The sequence below is a fragment of the Manacus candei genome, unplaced genomic scaffold (assembly GCF_025592945.1).
Source record: "Manacus candei isolate 608988 ecotype Guabito, Panama unplaced genomic scaffold, ASM2559294v1 h1tg000052l, whole genome shotgun sequence".
Taxonomy (NCBI): Eukaryota; Metazoa; Chordata; class Aves; order Passeriformes; family Pipridae; genus Manacus; species Manacus candei.
In genome coordinates this window covers 2183505-2205335 of record NW_026138100.1, presented here as the reverse complement: position 1 = coordinate 2205335, position 21831 = coordinate 2183505, and the positions used below count along the sequence as shown (strand labels likewise).

At 40.0% G+C, this 21831-nt stretch overlaps 1 protein-coding gene across 8 annotated transcripts in view; it reads left to right on the top strand.

The window, feature by feature from the left end:
• Positions 1–21831, top strand: part of ARID1B (AT-rich interaction domain 1B) — a 323386-nt gene that overhangs the window by 217214 nt on the left and 84341 nt on the right. For all 8 annotated transcript variants that reach the window (XM_051801539.1, XM_051801536.1, XM_051801535.1 and 5 more), the window contains one exon: positions 8368–8611. In XM_051801539.1, the coding sequence (XP_051657499.1) occupies positions 8368–8611 (244 nt within the window). The remainder of the gene's footprint in view (positions 1–8367; positions 8612–21831) is intronic.

Genomic DNA, 21831 nt, shown 5'->3' with positions numbered 1-21831 from the left:
GAGGAGGAATAGCAAGTGCATGGTGTTTTCCCTATGGCTTTGTGATGCTGAATTCAGCGTGGCCAGAAGCACAGCCAGGAAAGTCTGGACTGGCGAGCACGGTGGTCATGCAGTGATGATTAAAATTCTAAGCTTGCTGCATAGAGGAAGGAGGATAGTGATCCCCAAAATAATAAGCTCCAGAGAGCTTTAAAGGTTGTGTATCAGTACATGTTTTGCTTCAGTCAGCTTTCTCTCTGTTTTATCCTGCCAGTTTAGTCTGTCTTCTCCCTGGGGAGGCAACTGTAGGCTACATGATCTAGAAAATGGTTGTAATCCAAAGAGACACAATAAAAGGGAAGTTGTTATGTCTCACCTCACAGTTCTTTATATGAAAAAAAGTTTAACAGAAGGGATTTCATGTTTGGGAGTGGTTAAGATTGGTACTGTGTATGGGAAGTAGTATGAGTACGACTAAATTTTATTAGGTTGCTGTTACACAAATACAACTTTTCTTTCTTCTTTATTGTTGTGGTTTTCATTGATTTGGTTGTTTTAAATGTTGATGATTTATTGATGATAAATGGCTGATGTAGCTACAAGAGTTGTTGGCTGGGAATTTTTCTTTGCTACAATACTGAAAAAACAAATGACTCCTAAGGGTTCATGACTTTTTGGTTTTAAATTTTATTTCCAGAAATTCTACGTGCTAAGCATTCTGCTTCAGAAATAAACAGTGAAGTTTGTATCTTGAGAGATACCTTGTTATTGTTTTTCTATTCTGGAGATTTACTGTTTATTTTTTATATTAAACAGTATTGTTGTCAGACAGGCTTGTATCCTACCTCTTTACAGTCCTTGTTAGATTTTGTCGATTTGCTTTGACAGCACGTCGGTCATTAGTATTTATCATTTCATACACAGGAGTCAGTGTTTATAAACTAGTGCCTTGTTTTTATGCCATTAGGAGATTCTTGATGCAGCTGTAGACTTGAGGAGCCCCCTTCCTGGTAACTGTCAGGGAGCTGCAGACCCTGTAATGAGTGGCACTCAGCCTGGGCAGGGGGATGTGTGGCTGTCCGGGCTTTCATCTGGTGCCTCAACGCTACAGTGTCAGTTTTGAATTTCTAATTGCCCGGAGTTGTTTTTGGTGTAAATCTTTTGTCTGGACAAGCAAAGAAGATCCTATCATGGATCAGTGTAGGCACAGAAGTGTGATTGTATCCATCTTAGTAACTTCTCATCCCCTGTCTGATGGATACGGGCATCTCATGTTCTGTTCTTGGACTCCTGTATCCTCAGGTCAACAATTGTTATTTTTAGTTAAGGTTGTCTTACAAACACAGGTCCTTTGCTTGTTAAACAAATGTAGTAAGAAATTACTCTGCCATTCAGATGAACTGAGAATTGAATACTACAGTGAGATACCATATTCAACAGAACAAAATCATATTCATTACTAGGGTGGCAGTCGGAAAGGCCAGTTGTATGTCTTGACCTTGGCGGGCTGGGCTGTTGCAGTGGTGTTCACTGTCGATGAAGGTGCAAGGCTGCGGGCACCTGTGCAAGGAGGTGTGTCTTCAACCACAGCCTCTCCTGCCCAGGCTGCATAGTCCTAACAGCTCAGGCCCTTAGCCTGAGATCTGAGCCAGTGACACTCTGCACCCAGGCACTGTGTATGCTTTGGTGTTCATAGGACCAGTAGTTACCCAAAAAAGGAAAAGAAATGGGGAAAAATAGGTATATTTATTTGTTTGGTTCTGATTTTTACAGTGAGTCCACTTAGGATCCCTTACATTTAGCAACTAAAATGTTCCCATTGAGTGTTTAGAGAAAACTCGAATCAGTTAAAGTCAGCAGCAAAGTTCATACTAGTTTAGTGAACCTGTGTAAAAAGAACAGAAAAAACAAACCTTCCTTTACTCTTTCCCCGCTCTCGGCAAGTATTTATTTATTAGGACTAAACTAACACTTTTCTTAGAAACAGTATTTTCTGTGCACTTTTAATCAAGATAGAATTTTTCAGACTGGGAATTAATTTCATATCCAAATTACAAGTAAGAACTATCCAGAACAGTCATTTTCTTAGATATTAGGTAGTAAACTGTGATTTGAATCTGTTTTTCCAAGTCAGCTTTCTGTAGATAGTTTCTTGAAGGCTGATTTAATTCCAGGATCCCATAGATTGAAAAGACATCAGACAGGGCACTGGCACTGCATTGTTTGATTGCACTTTTTCTTGGTTGCTTGAGTGATATAGGGCTTTTGGGAAAAAGATTTTTGCATCCTCGGGGACTTGGCTCTATAACTTCTCAGGGAAAGTATGTGATACTGATCAGAGTTCTTGCAACACAGTTCAGTAACTGAGTTATTTTGGGAAGCATGTGAGGTCCACAGAACGAAGGGAATGTGTTTCCCCAGCAAGTGGTGTTTTGTCACTAAATTTAGTGCAAGAAGCTAGTGTTTTTATCATATATTTAGAATTCCCTTCATCTAGAATATTGCGTGAATAGTTTACCACATAGAGCTTAAAGTTAAAAATCTGGTAAAAAACACTGAAACGTATAGTAAACAGAATTAAGTAAGACTTTTAGGTACCATGAGTAACTAAGAAGTACTTCTGCCCAACTATTGTCAAAGTTTGTCTTTGTCTTGCAAGTGAAACAAGTCCTCTCCTTACTATAACATGTTCTGAGATAGAGTTGTGCTTGTCAATAGAAATTGAGCTTTTTTTGTCAAGGAGGTGTTTGTACTAGAAGTGATCTTTTCTATTTTTCCTTCTCCAAACCTTGAATTAGCAAGATCAGAGAATGAACCTTGGTTTCTCCCCTAGAATTAATTTCAGCACTGTGGCAAAAATATAATGGCAGCCTTGCTGTCTCTTGTTAATTTTTTAACGATGTGTGTTAGGTATGTTTTTACGCTTTTGCTTAGCTGAGGGTAGTTATGCATCTGGTGTGGAAGGAGGACTCCCATGTAGGGGGTAGCAGCCTTTGAAAATGAAAGGATTTTCCATGTGTCCCAATCGTTGCTGTGCCCGTGCGTTTTTCCAGTTGTGTAGGCGATGGGAGGCTGTTAGCTCACTCGCTGCCTCCACAATATGACCAGCAGGGCCTTTGGAAGACTTCTTGAAACATGCTATTATAGGCTGCTTTGTGATGAAAAGAGGTCTTACAAATATCTTGAAATTTAAGCAGAGCTATTGTGGGTTTTTCTTTTGTGTGTGTATATGTGTTTGTCAGCCAAATCATTTGTTCAAAGTTAATCTCAATTACAGAGCATATTGTTCATAATCCCCCATGGCTCCAAAACAATACCAGAGTGTATGTCTGCTTGAATATATATTTACATACTTACATGTAAAATATGTTTGGTTGTATATATAATTTTACTTCTAAAGTGGTGATTCATGTTAAAGAGATGGATATTTCATGCAGGAATCCTGTCTTTTGAGCAGCACCATCCTCCATCCTAATGAAATACTGCAGGAAGGCCTGAATGGAATGAGCAGGGCTTTGATCCTGCAGCCAGTCAGTTGATGCAGTTCCCTATGTGTAGTGCTGGGATTCATGCTAGCAAAATGGATGGTAGGGTAGAGTCTGGGGGGTTCAGCTTCTTGGAGACAGAGAGGTTTTGTGTGTCTTTAATTTTAATATCTACAGAATACCTCTGTTTTGCTTCTACTCCCTGAGCATAAAAGAACTGTTAGGCAGTAGTTGGAAAATCTAAATAAATCACAGGTAGTATGTGCTCTGCACAATCCCTGCAAGAGAGCCCCAAGCTGCAGTAACTTCTTAGTGAACTGGGGGTGTAATTTAGTGGCATAGGAACTCCTCTAGCAAGGTGCCCCACACTTTTTCTTTTTACTGATTTCAGAGAAGGTGCTTATGCTTTCTAAAGTGTAAGTATTTAGCAAGGGATCCCTTTAGTAAAATCTTGCTTTATGTCTGCTGAGACATTGCTGAGCAAAGCTGCTAAGTTCATGAAGTGTTTGTGGTGTAAATTTTTGCTCCATGGTGAATGCTGTAATCCTGTCACACTCAAGAGTGTAAAATTATGGTGGTATTACTGAGCTACTGTAGTCTCCTTTTTGCTGTTTATTGGATCTAGGCATGTTCCTTGAGTAGGTTAATGTTATTCTATTTTATATGGGTGTTTGTATTTTTTTTTCCTTGTGCTTTCTTTTTAACTCTGGGTTTACTGGCTCTATATAAGCAGTTTGCTTCCTTCTACCCCTTGCTGCCCACATTGCAATAGTAAATTGGTGTTCTATTTCAAGAGTGTCTCTTCTGTCAGTCTGATAAGATCGTACCACCAGGAAGGCATAACATTATAATCCCAAGCACAATGTGATACTGTTCATTTCAGCTCTTGTACTTGTCAGAGGGACAAGAAAAAAGGTCATGCATAGGTGGAAGGTGAGGCTAGAAGTGAAGATAGTTGGAGATAAAACACTTTGCTAAAAGAGATAAATCCTGCATGGGGACATTTCAGTTTGTAATCAAGGTATTGTCTAGAAATGAACTTTGAAAGCTGGTTGGGGTGTCCTGAATAATACTATCAGGCTATAAAGCTGACATAGGAAATACAGAACTGTAGTATGCATTTGCGATGGAGGGGAATATTTTGTCCTTCATTTTTTCCTTAGATTTGATGCCACATTTGAAAATATGGTCATAATAATACTATAGATAAGAATAATAAGGTTGCTCTACAAGGAACATCTATAAGAAACATGAGATTTCTGGTAATTCTAAACTTGCTAGATCTTACTAGAAGAAATGAGTGCTTTCCAGAAAAAGCCTCCGAAATGAGAAAAAATTTAAGGCATGCCTTAGGGTAAGGGGACTCCAGCCCCTTAAAAGAATCCCAGCAATTACCTACCTGCCAACTTTCCAACAAGATAAATGGAAGCACTGTAGCTTGAAGGTGCCTTGGTTTGAATGAGGTGCAGTAAGTAAAGTCTCTCTGTTCTTTACAGGCATCATAGATCTGATAGTACTTATAAAAGAAGAATAGAGTTGGTGCCCTGCTGACTAAATTGTCCTCTAGAGGAGTATTAGTTACAGAGCTTCTTTGTTAACTAGGCTGTATGCCTAAACCGCTGTGAATTTCTCTTATTAGTAGGCTTTTTAATAGCTTTACATATGGATATGCTAAGTAAATGCAAGTGTATCCATGTAATTTACGGATATAATGTGTACATGTATAGTATTTTATATATAAATAAATGTTTATGATGTGGAATTTGCACAACTTCATTACTGTTCTGTTAAAATGAGGTAAAAGCAAGCATTAAAATACTAATAATAGGTGAACAGTTAATCGACTTCTGCTCTTTCTGTCCGGGTGTTTCACATAAAGTCTTTCTTCTGCTTCTCTTTAATTTCCTAATTAGTTTTTATGGATAACAGAGGTGTTTCTAAAGCCTTTGTATGCTGGAAGTTTCCCGGTTGCTCGCCTACTCAAGCTTTCTACATCAGAAGACTAAGTGAGGCCTCAAAGTGTATGTAAGGAAAAAAACCAAAAGCCCAACCAAAAAAACCCCAACCCAAACCAAAAAACCACTCTGTGCAGGACAGCTGATATTTCTCATTTTGCCCACTGTAATACAAGGTAGGAGGTTGTATAGCACAACCCAGGCTTCCAGAGAGGCAACAACCTTTCATGCCATCCTGAGAGCAACCTCATTCTTGACTTTCTTGATGGGTCTGATGAGTGAACACTACCATAGCATACTCAGCAGATGAGCTGATTGTGAAGTTCCCCATTCCTGGGAGGAAATCCCAGTGCTTACACAAGGCTCTGGGGGTGTGCTGAGCCTGCCAGTGTGCTCCCTCAGCCTGCGCTGTGGAGGGTGGCATGGCTTCACTCTTTAAATAGGCTGGCGTCATGCAAGTTTTTCTCTTTCTTTTCCACTTTTGTGGAGGAGTTGCATCAGGTGGATGAGGAAGTCCCTGAAAGGTAGACACTTGAGGAAATGCCTGGAACTCATCAGTCACTTCACCCTTGCAAGAGGCTGGAGAACATCAGCAACCTGATGGGAAAAGTGAATTTCATTCCTGTCCCCGAGTTTTGCCTTAGTCTGGGAACAGCAGATAATTTCATCATGGACAGTGCTGATTCATGGCTTTTTCATTATCCTGGCAAATTCATTTTTTGAAGTACCTTGAAGTACCAGAAGTTTCTTGCTGAAACAAATGAAGGCTTTACTCCACATCCTTTTAAAATCTTTGTTACTCTAAATGTTAACCTGTGTGTTTTTTATATCTTCTATCAGTTGGGTACCTATCTGTTTTTTTAAACAGAATTTTTATTCCTTTAGAATAGGCTCTATTCTGCTACCTTCAGTTTTCAGGGGTTTATTACATGCTTTTTAGCAGCATTTGTTTTATCAGCACTTCCTGCAGCATTTGTTACACATCACGACAGCAACGATTTGATTCCATTTAGAAGAATACCATATTATCTATGGAAAAGCAGTAATTGCTTACCTGTTTGCCAGATACATTCTACTATGAAAAATGTCTAGTGATGCTCTACACAGTACCAAGTAGTGTTATTTCTTGTTTACATTTTCTACAGTTAATAGTTTCAAAAAAAGAAATAATGAAAATAGTATATTGCCCATTTCACAATTAAATTTCCATTGTAGGGATTTGGAAGTGTACTCTCGAGTGAATACGGTTTCCACACGTAGACCAAAGTTTCAGATTTAATTTTTGCATTTCTTGTACCTAATGAAATACACGTACAATTTCATGCTCATCAGAAAAAGCAAAATTTAACTGTGGTGAGAGTTGTTCTCGAAGTGTTTGTGGAAATTCATTGGAAATAAGGTCTGCAAGATGTCCTGCAGAGAGCTAAGTCAGGTAGGCCGTATTTACTAACCTAATGGACAAGGAGGAATAACATGTAGTATTCCAGGTGGCTTCTAATGAGTGTTATCAGTGCTTAAACCCTTAATCCTTCTCTTCCCATGCCTTGGAAGACTATGTCTGTCTGTTGTGGCAGACTGGCCGTGAGCCTCCCTCCTAATGGAGGTAGTCATCATCAGGCAGGACTCTAACTCAAAGTACACCACGTGCATTTCATCCATGTTCTGTCACTTCTAAAAAACTTTATTTTTTGTTGTGAAAATTAGACAGCACTAAGACTTTGCTTCCTGAGCTTTTTGCTCAGGCAAAGCCCAGTTCTTTTTATGCTGCTTGGACAAAGGGTCCTGTTGTCTATGGTGCAACCACTTCTTTGAGCCAAACAAGTGAAGTCCATATCAACCAAAGTAGCACACTCTGTCATCCCAGTTATTGGAAGCCTCAGAGGTCATTTAATGACCTGTTTTATATGTGAGGTAGCTCTCTGTCTCTCGTTTGTGCTTTAAATTGCTAATAGAAATAGTAACATGCTCCTTAACTTGTGCCTTGCCAATAGCTACAGAAGCACAGCTATCGGCACTTCTCAGTTTGTATGAGCTCTTTCTGTGATACTTAGAATTTAACATTTTTCCTGACATTTGGGGAGCATGTGCTTCCTTTGTCACAGCATTGTTGGTTTTTCATATCTGATCTTAAAATTATTTAAAAAACCAAATTACTCCCACAGATTCAGAGACCAGTATAACTCCAGTGTTACAGCTTCAGGGAGTATGTCCAGTAGATCATAGTGAGAATTCAGTGGTACTGTGACCTACAAAGGAAATTCCTTATTGAAAATGCAGCAGTTATGAACTGAAATGGAGTAACTGTTTAGCAGTGTATTCAGATGAAATCAAAGAGAAACTGTGAGCTGTACACTGGTATTTGATGGACCTGTAGAAGCAGCCTTCATTGCTCCTTGATGGCCAGCAGGTCCAGTCCTGATGCTGAGGACAGGGCCTCTTATCATGTCTCTGCGAAGGAGCTGCATGGGAGTGTTAGAAGGGCTGCGTATTTTACACCCTTCTCTCAATGTGATAATGGCTTAGAGTGAAGTGTATAAACTGTGATTGTAACGGTAGCAAACCACAAAATTAAATGCTGTGTTAAAGTGAAACTGATGTATCATTTTCATTAGTTTTGGTATGCTCAGGCAGAATTTGTGGGATTAATTTTGAAAGCTTAATCCAGATGGAAAAGGTTAAATTCAATGCTGAGTGAATTGGGTTCCAATTCATCTGTTGCCCTTGCTTGTTCTTTTTCTCAAAAGAATTAGAGATTAAGTGGAGAATTGTGCATACTATCCTTGTTTCCTGCCATCATTTAACTACATGAACCAACATTAAAGACAACCTCTCAGTTATCTGCTGCAATAAGTAAACAAATGGACCTCATTGCCATGCCAGTCTTGAGTCCTGTGACCTTGAGTATTAGTTCATGCAACTACTTATGTTCTTTTTTCCTTTTTCCTCAGGATTTATCTGGATCAATTGACGACTTGCCGACTGGAACTGAAGCAACCCTGAGCTCAGCTGTTAGTGCATCAGGCTCTACAAGCAGCCAAGGGGAGCAGAGCAACCCTGCACAGTCTCCGTTCTCCCCTCATGCTTCTCCACATCTCTCTGGCATCCCCGGGGGCCCTTCGCCTTCCCCCGTAGGCTCACCTGTTGGAAGCAACCAGTCAAGATCTGGTCCTATTTCTCCAGCAAGTATTCCAGGTAAGTTTGTTCCAACAAACAAAATTAGACCAATAAATAGGTTTATTAAATACATAAATAAATGCTCCTGTATTCCAAGTTAACTTATTTTTTAAGAATCCTGCATTTTTAGGGCACTTTTCTGAAAAAAAAGCAGGAGTAAATTCCATCTGAACTTCAGCTGCCAAGCCCTCAGAGTGCTCAAAGTTCTGAACTTGACTCCACATAACTGTTTGATAAATGTTTTTATCATCAACAAGTGTGAATACTTGATTGTAGTTTTTGTATTTGGTTTGTGTGTCATCTGTCACAGATCTCTCTATTATTTACAGAGTCCTTTTTCAGTTCTAACTGTATATTTTTGTTGGGTTTGACTCTTGAGCTTGTATGGTGGTTACAGACCTGCAGGACAAGGTAGAGATTTTCCAATACAGAATATTGTAGGAGATATTTCTTAATATTTGCAAAGGTTAGCAAGTTACTAGGAATTCAGCCCCACCAGTAATAACTAGAATACCAGTGGCATGCTTACCACTCGCTCTCTTGTGCAACATTCATGTACATTCAGAAATTTGTGGAAATCTGTTAAGATACCCAGAAGAAAAAAAATTGCATGCGTTAATTGCAATTCTTACCCATCTGGCATGTTACTTGTAGGAATTCAGGCAACAATGTGTATTTGGTGTTTCAGATGAGTTTGTTCTCTTTTTGATGCTCAAGTTTTTTATTATTTTCTGACATTGTGAATACTAGGGGAATTCCTAAGAGTACAAGAGTGCTGACATTACCCTAGGGATAACATCAGTTGCTGACAAAACCACAAAATAGTACACATGGAACTCAGTTAAAAGAAACAAAAGCAGTGGTGCCTTTTCATTAGATGACTTGAATGTTGCTGTAAACCAAGTGCAGATTAAAATTCAGTGAGTAGTGTGTGTTTTGGTATTCGATACAAAGGTATCTGTGTAAAATGTTTGTGCCTGTTTGTATACAGAGTTTAAACTAGATAAGCCAAGGGAAATAAGCTCAGTACACACAGGAATGTTGCACGCTAAATGTGGCCTGAGCATGTCAAGCCCTGATACTGTGTGCATACCCTGCAGTTATTTCTTACGTCTCCAGCCACTCTGACTGGCAGCACATTCTCAGGTGGAGCAGGAATAATGGGGACAGAGTCAGGACTAGAGTATTTGTTTTATATGCAGTGTGGTAGCTTTGTATTTGCAAGGTAGTTCCCAGTATATGGTGCAGAAATCAATCCCTGTTGTTGAGTGAAGCCAGGTAGTCCACCTGGAAAGGTGACATTTTCCCACAGTCAGATTCACGCAAGTAAATGGATTGTCATTTTAGCAGCCTGACTGCTGAATAGGGAAAGAATGTTGAGACGTTGAAAATATCTTTATTGTAGCCGTGATAGGTAAGGATGGGAATAAGGCAATGGGAAATAAGTAGGGGAAAGTAGTAACTTTTATGAAACCAATTAATCCCTATGGGGTAAAAATAGAAGGGATGTGGGCTCAGAGGTCAGGGTCAGAGTCACTTCATCATTTCAGCTGAACCCCAAAAGGTCATTTTTGAAACTCTCCTAGTGAAAAGCATTGCCTCTTCATACAAACTGTTCCACCATTTTGCACAGTGGTTTTCTAGTCTGCTGCGGAAACACAAAAGCGGTTCTTTCTCAGGGAGGATTTTTATGAATGGCGCTAAATCAAAATCGCCTGCCACTGTTTCCCTGTCATAGACCAGCTCTTGGTCTTTGCAGCTCTTCTGCTAAAGGTGAACTCCCAGGCATGAGCTAATGTGGAGCTCTCTGGAGAGGAGACGGACAGCCACAGTGGCATCGCTGCTGATGCTGGTGCTGCGTTTCTCAAGCTGCAAAATTACACTACTAAGGCTGTTGTTTAAAACCCTGTGATTAGTGGCATGCCACTGGGTGCTGGGGCTTTCAAGCTGTATGAATTAGACTGTGCTTTCACCTGTGTTCCCATCATTGTGCTCATCATGAGGACTTTGGTAGCTTTTGTCATCAGCCAAATTCATGAGACTTTTTCATAAAAGTAGCACAGAGCTTGTTTGAATTTCTGTGACTCTTTGCAGTGTTCAGGTTGTGGCCGTTTTTAAACATAGATTGTGTACTACAGCACCTTGCCTTTAATAATTTTTTTCACTGCTATTTTCCTCTCCGTTCTCACCCTACCCTTGTTTGTTCTGACCTCATTCCTCTCCTATTACCTCCTGCAATGTTGTGCCACAGCTTCTCAATGTGACATAGATTGGCTCTTTCAATCATTCTCTCTCCAGCAAGTCATTGTAAAATGAGCAGCTGTTGTGTTGCTGATAGCTATGGCTAGGGAAAGCCAAAATGTTGCAGGGGGTTCTTGGTGGGAAGGCCGTTAAAAGAAAGGTGTTGCTTTCCCAGGGTTTACTGGAAGAGAAGCATCCTTTTCCCGATGCCTCCTTCCTTGCAACAAAATTGAAGACTAATTTAACATCAAAAGGGCAGACAAACAAACAGCCCCCTATTAAACCTCTCAAATGGCTGATTCTGTTCTACTGCCTGTTTAAGCTGTCTCTGCACCCCACCGCAACCCTGCCACCCCTCTTTGCTTTCTGCTGCACACCACAAATTTTACAGGAACAGCCTGGCACAGGCAGCACTGACATTGGCATGTCCCTAGCTCAGTGGGCATTTCCTTCCTGTGCTCTCTGAAATACTGGATGGATATTTTGTGTGGTAAGTGGCACACACATATACAGCCTTTGTTTCCATTCACATTACTGGAATAGATTGAGGAGATTAAGTCCTAAGAGCAGAAAAAGCAACTTGGATGGCTTTTGTTCAGAAAGGTAGTTTTCTCTCAAAATGGTAACATTTCTTGTTCAGACATGCGTTCATTACAGAGCTGAAATCCTACTCTTCTATGGTTTTTACTGATTTAAAATGACATTGTGATTTCCTGTTAAGTAGATCATTATTCTGCTTTGCCAGAAATCCTCATCCCTTTATTTTGTAACCCTCTTTATAATTAGGGTACATGGTCTTCCAGAGAATGAGCCGAGATGCCCTGCACTGCTTTGGGTCTTGAACTGCCTGATTCAACCCTAAACCATTAGTGGAAGCTGATGCAGCACATCATCAAAATGCACTGCTGTTGCCAGAAGATTTAGTGGCTGTTAATTTCACTTTTCTCTTTTTTTTTTTCTTTTCCCTCCTGCTCCAACCATTCCAGTTTACTAACAAAGCAAAAATGTAAATAAGCTAAGCTCTCCTTTCTCCCCCCATCCCCAATTTTGATCTCACTGGCCAAAGGCTTTTGTCAGCTCTTTCTCCCTTGCGGTGTAAGCAGCAAAAATTTTTAATATTAAGAGTTCTGTGGAAGATTGCTGATAGGCCAGGAATCCTTTAACCCATGATGGACAAGCGCATTTTGTACAAGTTAATAGATTCTATTATTTTTAAACCCCTACAGTGATTTTTACCTGTATAGAAGAGAAGGGTGTGCTATACTAAGAATGAATAGCAAATGCTGCCTTTAGAAATATGTAAATATATTTTTTTCACAGAGATTAGTATTTTGACTTGTGCTTTTAATGTTACATGTACTTTCTGAAGAAACAACCTTAATTTCACTCTGTTAAATGTCAACTACATTGTTGTTTTTATTACAATTGATATCTTCTTTCACTGAGGATACGGATGAAGTTATAATTTTCATAAAGAAATACATTTGTGGATACTCTGGCTTGGGAATGTTATTACTAGTCTTCTTAATTTATGCTAACCAGTGGTCAGTACCCTCTTCTGATTAAAAAGACCCTGAATTTTTAATTCTGATAATTACATGAGTCAACAGATGTGTTCCATTCAGTGTTCAACTCTACTTTCTGCAAACCTGGAGGTCTTCCACACCTGTATTGATCACCTAGATGGCTTGAATTCCAGGACCTGTCAGAATTACAGCATTACAGCCAGCACTCCAGGCAAAAAAAGAAGCAAGAATGGGAATGGGATACCCAGAGAGAACGGTAACAGGAATTCTTGCCGTGGTGTGGATGGTAGTCAGTGTGTGGCTAGACTAGAGTGATTTAAATGCTGAGAGAAGAAAAACATGAGCAATAGTCAATCATAGTCCAAAGGGACATAATACTGCAAAAATCTGAAGAGGAGTGATGCTTTCTTTCATGCCTTATAAAAAGAGAGGCCTAAGACTTGAACTGTTTCCAGAAGTTGCTGCAGTAACACAAGCCAATAGGACAGATCTTGTTTTAAACAAGAATTTGGAAAAATCTTTTCCTTGGGATTGAGCTATCCCACATACTTACCCCATGAACCACCGCTACTCTAATATTATATGTCACAGACTCCTTTTAAACATTGTTTGAGGGAGACAAGACTGCCATATGAAAGTGATAAACGCTGTTTAATGTCTTTGTCGGTGACATGGAGAGTGGGATCGAGTGCACCCTCAGTGAGTTTGCCAATGACACCAAGCTGTGTGTCGGTTCGGTATGCTGGAAGGAAGGGATACTATCCAGAGGGACCTGGGCAGGCTTTAGAGGTGGGCCTGTGTGAACCTCATGAACATCAACAAAGCAAAGTGCAGGGTCTTGCACCTGAGTCAGGGCAATCACAAGCACAAGTACAGGCTGGGCAGAAAATGAATCAGGACTGGCCCTGGGGAGAACTTGGTGGATGAGAAGCTCAGCAAGACCCAGCAATGCGCATTGCAGCCCAGAGAGCCAGCTGTATCCTGGGCTGCACAAAAGAGGCACAACCAGCAGGTCAAGGAAGGTGCTTCTTCCCCTCTGCTTTGCTCTGGTGAGATCCCACCTGGAGTGCTGCATCCAGTGCTGGGGACTACAACACAAGAAGAAGCTATGTTGGAGTGGGTCCAGAGGAGGGCCACAAAAATGATCAGAGGGCTGCAGCACCTCTCCTATGAAGATAGAGTGAGAGAGCTGGGGCTGCTTAGCCTGGAGAAGAGCAGGCTCCAGGGAGACTGCAGCCTTCCAGTACTTAAAGGGGGCTTACAGCAAGTCTGGAGAGGAACTGTTTAAAAGGACATGTTTTAAAGGACAGGAGGGAATGGCTTTAAACTGAGAATAGGTTTAGATTAGATTTTGAGAAGAAATTCTTCGCTGTGAGAGTAGTGAGGCACTGGAACAGGTTGTCCAGAGAAGCTGTGGATGCCCCATCCCTGGAATTGTTCCAGGCCAGGTTGGATGGGGCTTTGAGCAACCTGGTCTAGTGGAAGGTGTCCCTGCCTGTGACAGGGGAGTTGGAACCAGATGAACTTTAAGGTTCCTTCCAACTGAAACAATTCTGTGATTCTGTGAATTTGTAATACTATGTACTTGTTGAAGTTTTAGATATCCTAAAATAATTGCGAAACCACAGAGGGAATTATATCCTTGTGAAATGGATATGATACCCCTGTCTAGAAAGATTATTTTAACACATCTATCAATGTTTCCCCCCTGGCTTCTCCGGAGGCAAAAATCTTGCAACAGCTTGTTGCAAGGAAGATGCATGCTGTTCATTGGCATCCAGACCAGAAAAAAACAAAACACAAAATGCCATTGACGTAGCTATGTTCTTAATCACTGCTAGAGCACAAAACATCTATTCAGCAGTTTTGGAAATCTAGAATGCTTACAAATGAAATATGTGAATGTTTCACATAGTAGTAGTTTAAAACCCTTTCTTTTGAATGGTTTGAACAATATTTAGAGTTTTTCTATGTTTTCAAAGGATGAAAAAAATAAGCATATTATAAGGCGCTCTAGCTCAAGGCATTGCTTCTAGCATAGGAGCATCTAACCCATGATACCAGTTAGAATTCAGCCCAGGTCACAACTGATGAATAATCAGTTGTCTCAAGCCTTCATGAATTAACTAAATAGTCTCAGTTTAGTTTCATGAGGAGAGCCGATACTACAAAAGGCACTCCTATCACACTTGCAGTCTGGCCACAGAGATCAAAGAGGTGTCCTTCTCTGCAAAGGTGGTTTTCCCAGAACAGGTGCAGAAGACAGAGACACGCTGTTCAGGTTCTTCCTGTTAGGTTTTCCTGATGACAAGAGAGTTTCTTATTCCGGCACCATCAACCTGCTGTTTTTTACTGGCCCAAAGTTAAGCATCAGATAGAAAAACAGTAAATCACCAAAACCAGCATGCCCTGTGGTGGTTATTTTTTAGAGGTCATTTATGGGCTTTAGTTTTAAGTAGTTTCAGTTGCTTCATATCTGGTATATAAGTGTTTATATCTCTGTGTAAGCCGGAGACAAACATTTCTGCCGCATGCACTGAACCTCCTGAGGGGTGTGAGGAGCACAGCGCTGAGAGTTGTCCAGCACCTTATAAAGGCTTTGTGTAAACCTCCAGCAGATGGCCAAATCAGTGGTGCTCACATCCCCATAGTTGTGCTCTGCCCCATATCTGGTGCGTCCTCTTTGTTGATTCCTGCCAGGCCTGTTTTCATCATCCTGGCAATGGCCGAGCAGCCAGCATGGCAGGGCATCTGCTGCTGTGGACACTGTGGCAGCATGCATATGACAGGCCACTTCTTGTAGCTCTGTGAGTCATTGGTAGCACCGTGCTGGTTTAAATCCATCTAGAGTATGAGGGCTGTTGAAATCCAATTAAAATATTTGCATAATTATGCATGTGTTATGCTTCACATAATAAAATTCAAATATACTTAAACACAGCCACCAAGATTTTACAGGTATGTTTGTTGTTAGTTTCAGATGTATGCTTTAAGGCCATCCTTGGACAATTATTGTTTACATTTGATCATTAACCTTTTCATTTCTTTCTGACTTTTTTTGCTCAACCCACATATGTTTTTGTCAAGAAAATTAAAGCGACATGTACTTATTTTTGAACATTTGGGGTTTTTTTACTCTGTCATTACTTGGCTACACAAACATGGATTGTCTCTCTTTGTGTTGGCAAAAGGGCATTAATTTGTGTTTTATCATAAGTGAAAAGGTTGTCTTTCACTCCCTTCCCTTGCAATACTAAGCAGTGATTGATGAGCAAATGGGAAAAGTCTCTCACATCTCTATCAGTGTGTTTTTGTTGTTGTTGACAGATGGTTGTTATACCTAGATAAAATAGAGCGTAAATGTCGTAATTGGTTTGGTTTCTGTGATGGGATAGGCTGTTGCAGTTTTCAGTTTTTCAATGGACTATGTATCACTGCCATTAGAGATATTTAAAGCAGCCTTCATGCTTCATAGTTAGTGTCAGACTTGGCTAGACGGATACGTGGTGTGTCCCTCCTTAGAATAAGGAATCTGAACAATTAAAAATATGGCTTGAATTAATTCTGTCCCAGCTAGAAAATAGCCACTTAGCTTCAAAAGAAGAGCATTTTCACTACCTCCAAATAATATTTTTTTTAAAAAATGAATGAAAAACAAGGTATCCTTTCTCCTTCTTAGAGACAAAATTCATGCAGGTTGAGCTGCAGCTTGAAAGATTTGAGCGTCCCTTTGACAGCATCGCTCTGTAGGTAGATATGGAAGTCAAATTGCAAAGTAGGTTTTTAGAAAGCAAACACAAAAGAACAATTCACTCCGTTGGCAAGCTTTTCTGTTTGTTCCCCATTTCCAGATAACAGTGGACTCAAATTGTTGTGATGTGTTGATTGATTACAGCCGTTAAGTTTCTTAGTAATCAGTTTCATCACTTATTCTCAATTCATGCTTGCACCTTTGATTTCTCTTCCACAACAGGGTGATGTAGGTTGTCGTTGACTAATGAAGAACAGAATTGGTTTCGGCGTGAGACAAACGGAATGCCGACACCAATCCCAAAATGCATTAATCTTTAATAATCCACATCTGCATGTTTATAAATGATATAACCAGGGGTTGCTAATGTTGATACTCCCCCTTCCAAACAGAAGCTGACATAGGACTTGGTGTTTGCGAACTGCCTGAGACGCACGTGGCCGCGCATGGTACGTGTGACCTTGTAGAGGGAGCTCGCCAGATGAAAGTTCTCGGTTGATTAAAAATACATGAAGAATTACTTCGCTTATGCACCAGTCTTTGGAGCTTATCGTTGTCGGGCAAGATGAAATATGGCATGATAGATCTTGTTTTCTAGGGAGATCAGACCCACCAAATGGTTTTTGGAAGCAGGTTTGCCACAAGGTGCTTTTGTCCTTTATGCATTCAATTTGCCCTTTTCTCCCCTGTCCCTGAGAACCATTGAGAACAGGGCTGTGTAATTTGCAATATAATGCAATAAGAAAAACTAGATTAGCTAAGAGTTTGTTCCTTTTGAGGGTAGTATTAGTGAGAGCACATACACTTTGCTACTAAAACACTCGTTAATCACAGGCAATGACGTAGTATGAGGAGTAACAGGCAGGACTAGCTAAATAGTTCATTGCCACATAGCGCTGCTCCAATGTCCACCTGCTTGCTAAACCTGAGAGAGTCAGGAAGAGCAGGGAGGACTCAAACTCCATCATTGATGATCTTCCGAGTTAATGCTGCTTGATGATGAGTATTTATTCTGAGAAATTCTTACATGTAGCTGGATTAAGGGAAAAGAAATACAGATAAGAAACAGCAATTTCAGTTCACATTCACCCATTCTTTTCTGCATGTATTTACGCTGCAGATACCACAAATGAAAACTGATATACGGTTTGTTTAGGATTTGGCAATGTTAAAGTTAGGAATTAAGATTTTTATTAGGTGGCAAATATTAGAAGTGTATGTCTCCTACATCTGTTGTGCTTCTTGGGCTCTTAAATTCAGTTGACACCATGAGGAACAGCTTAGAGAAAAAAAATCTCCTCATAGTTATAAATGTAGTCTAGAGAATGAGCATTGCTAATGAAAAATTCTTCCTTTTGGAACTTGGATTAAATCCCTGAGTGGAATTCTGTAGTTCTAAGTTTCAGGTGTATGGCAGGGTAGGTTTCATTTCTGGAAGGAAGAAATGAGCCAAATGTAAGAAAGAAGTACTACTGTCTGCTTTGTTAGGAGCTTTTAGATATTTAGCACTTGCATCAGTTACAATTTTGTATTCTGGTTAATTGACATAAAGAAATTGAGAATGGTTTTTCACTAGCTGAAGTATATGCTTTTTGCATTAACAAACATGTAATGATGCGTCCCAAGTAATTACGGATTACTAAATCCATACAACCCTTTACAATCTCCTACTTCAGTCTAAATGCAAGCAAAACTGCCATTTTTATGGAAGGCTTAAAAGGACAGAGTGAAGAAAACACAGTATGATTACAGGGTTTGGATCATTCCCTAAAGAACATAGACACTTTCCCAGCGGTTTGCAGAAATTTAAGAAAATATAATTTACAAAATCTAAAAGCAATTCAGAGGCCCCATAGAGGTGTGAGAGATGGTGCTGGCAAGCTGCGGCCACAGCCTCTCCCAACCCCTCTCATACCAATTCACGCTGTCTCTTTGGAGGGACGTGGTGACACTGAGTGCAAAACGTGTGGAGGGGTGGTTAAACGAGACTTTAGAGGGGGAAAAAAAGAAATTAAGTCAGTGGCTGAGCTTTGAAGAAGTCTGTCTAGTGCAGAGCAGCAAGCGAGTGGGAAAGAAAGGAGCAAGCACCTCATCTAATCTTTCTCCTGGGGACCCAAGTGGACAAATTGGCAACCCTGTTCACAGCCTTCCCCCCCCCACCCTTTGTAGCGTAAGAACTGCTAATCGGATCCATGCTGCTGCAACTGTGGTTAGTTATTAACAGAATAAAAGCAGATTTCTTCAAAAGAACGGGTTAGGGAAAACGGCTCTACAAAATTGCAAGGTTGTTAGAATCTTAAATGCACAGCAGTCGTTTTTTTCCTATTCTGAATTAGGCGATGAATACGGCCTTTCATCTGTCACTGTGCCCGTTTCTTCAGAAGACAGCCAAACATTAGGCTTCTCAAACGAAATAAAAAAAAATTGTTTGAAAGAGGAAAAATATTGGGGAGCAGGAAGAATAGGAAAATGAGAAGGAGAAATCAGGTTTTGTTTTTATTAATTTGGCCTGGTGAGAGAAATACGAGCTTGCCTGCTCTATTCAGTTCCTGTGTGCCAGCTGCTGTGAGCCACCATTTCTGAATGCAGGGATTAGAAAAGATTTAACTGGTTGCTATCCTGGGCTGCGCCATGCTGGATTGGCCTCCAGCAGAAATACACTGGGCTGGAAATTCTCCCAAGCTTAATGAAAATAATGCATTAAATGGATGGGGAGTTAGGCAGAGGTGAAAGCAGAAAGAATTTCATTCCTCCAAATGAAACTTCTCATAACTGTAAAGTGATATTACAAGTCTGGAGTGGGTGTTACTGAGGATAGAAAAGCAGTGATTCCTAGATTTAAACTGATTTATGTCTTCACTTATACAAATAAATAAATGGTGCATCATTAATTTTGAAGAGCTCTAGTACTTTCACAGTTTGCAGCAGGATTTTGGAATTTGTTGGAGAGGAATAGTCCTCAGGCAGACAGGTGCTTACTATAACCTACTGGAAAGCCACTCATTATCCAGGTGAGTCACAGCTTTTTGAAGATTCCCACTGACAGCTTGCTTTGGGCTTGTTTCCAGAATCTCAGGAGAAAGTGCTTAACTTTGATCCAAATGCAGAGGTGACTTCTGGATGGGGCATGGATGAAACAGACCCTCCTGGCAATGTCTGCTGCTGCTTTCCCTTCCCCTCTGGAGCAAAATGAGCTTTGGCCCTGGAGGGCAATATATTTGCTTTCCTGCCCCTTGACACCAAGCCCATTGTCAGTGCAGGCAGTACTAACAATTATTTCACTTCCTACTCAGTGTGGCACTGAGCAAAGCCAGAAGGTTTAGTCTGAGTGTACTTGACTCTCTGTATCCCAGCACAGCCACAGCTGCTGTATCTGAAAGGGTCCTCATGTCTCAGGCCTTTTAAAACATCTACACTCAGATTACTGCATAGATATGAGGAAGTTTTAATATTTTCTGTTTCTTAATTTGAGAGGATATGCAGACAGCCCCTGGTTTTTACTGGAATGAATAAGTCATTTAAAAAATGCTGTTGATACAACAGGAAGCTTGGCTACAATGCATAAATTAAGGAAGAAAATCATCTTTATTCTTAAGGGGTCATAGGCTTTGTGAGATGAAGAGATAACACAAAACACATGACCAGTTTCACTTTACGCTACCCATAGAAAAATTTCTTTCCTTTGAGGTCATTTTGCCTCACTTTAAATTTCCTGAAAAGCTCATTTGAAACGCTCCCATATAGAAGCCTACTTATGTTCTTTCATTTCTGATGTAGGGATCTGAGACCCAGAATGTCCCTTCTGGTGTGTAAGCCTTTACTGTCACATCTACTGTGTGATGATTATCCCATTATTTTATCAGATTTCATCTTAATCACTAGATTTTCAGGATCTCATTATTCCTAAAAGGAGGTTGTTTCAAATTCCAGTAATGGTTTGATTATCATCCTACACATCATGATCTTTTTCCTCCTTGATATTTAGCTGCAAATGTATTTTTAGAAAGAAGTCACAAAATCACAGCTTCAATTTTTGTAATACTAAATAATACTTGCTCTTTGAGCCTCCTGTTATGTCATGCTGGTAGATGGTTCCCATTCCAGCTAACTTTTAAACTTTCTACGTTTGTCTGTATGAAGGCTCACCAGTGACACATCAGCAGGGATGTTGTGTTGTCTTATCTCTACTGGAAACAGTCCTCCTAATTCCTCCTAGTAATAAATTTGTTTCTTTTGGTGGCACGTCAAATGGTTAGTTACAACTGTTCGTAAGTTACAACCATTTTAGGTCAAAAAATACGGTCAGATTTTTCCTTCCTTTTCTTCTCCCATTTCTACCTTATAACCTACAGCTCTTCCATTACGAAAGGCCTGTTTCTGTGAATATAAATGTTTGCATTTTTGATACTCCAACCCGAAAGGTGATCCAAAGGGTTTCTTAGGTAGTATTTTTATCATCTTTTATATTGACTAAAATTCCCTACTTTGTGATCAGCCAGTATCATTAAATCCAATTCTAGCTCTTAATTCCTAAATTATATTGGGAATTGTCCCAAAGACAAGCTACAAGATCTTTAATTTCTACCTTTCCTTCAGCCTAGTGTTCCCCTTTTAACACAGGCTATGATCAGTCCCCCACCCTCCTGTTTGCCAGTTCCTCACACACCTTAAAATTTCTATGCTGATATCCCTCCTTCCCCCCTTAACTAATAGTTTCCCAGAGAGAACCTGTTAGCGCTGAAGTGCTTTCTTGATTCAATTGTTCAGGCATAGTTCTGTGAGGTGCTATGCAGCTGGTACAGGGTATTGCAGCTGAGCATCCTCCATTACAGTGTGTCATTACAGTGGTGGGACCAGAGAGCCCTCAGCTTGTTTCAAAATGTTACTGATGTGGGCTGTAATTGACTGTAAGGACCCCTCCTCAGCAGTATATCAAAGGTCTGCTCTTGCTTGCTTTGTTGGCTCTGAGGAATTTACCTTTTACAGTTTAACTGCATGGCTGTAGTCATAATGTAATCACTGTTTAGTACTTTTGTCAGTCCATTTCTTCCAAAGGTGCTGTGCAGTCTCTCCTGACTCAATTTGAAGTGTAGATTTTCAAAGTGCAAAATGTTTAAAAGCAATTCACATAATTTAAAAAATAGAAAACCAGCTTACAAATATGTTATTAAGCATTTTTAAATTTTCTTTCCTCTTCAGCTGACCGTTGGGGTTTTTTTAGTAGCAGACACTATATTACATAGACTACTGGTTTTGGTAGCTTTAACAACTAATTTTACTAGATAGCTATATATATTTGAACAGTGTTTTGGTCTTTTAAATAAAGGGGAAAGAAATAGTGTGGCAACTTCTATCCTTTTGATGCACATTATTGCATTTTCTGTGATTTTGCATAATAAAAATATTGTGAAACATCCATAGTATTCACTTTGGATAAGTTTTGGCAGGTGGAGTATCTCACCAATGTGGCAATAGTGCTGTACAAAACATGGGAAAAGGTCATCCCCGTTTAAACTTCCATCTGTGTATCATTGGCTCAAAAGAGGCAGTAGTCTGTCAGTGAAAAAAAGTTATTGGATTTTTTTTCTCTCTTAAATAGCTGTAGAATTTATGTTAAAAAAGAAGAGAGGTTGTTTTTCTTTTGTCGAAGTTTCCCTTCCCTAATAAAATACAAAAGTCTGTTAATGTATTATTTAAAGTGTCTTCCAAGAATCACAACT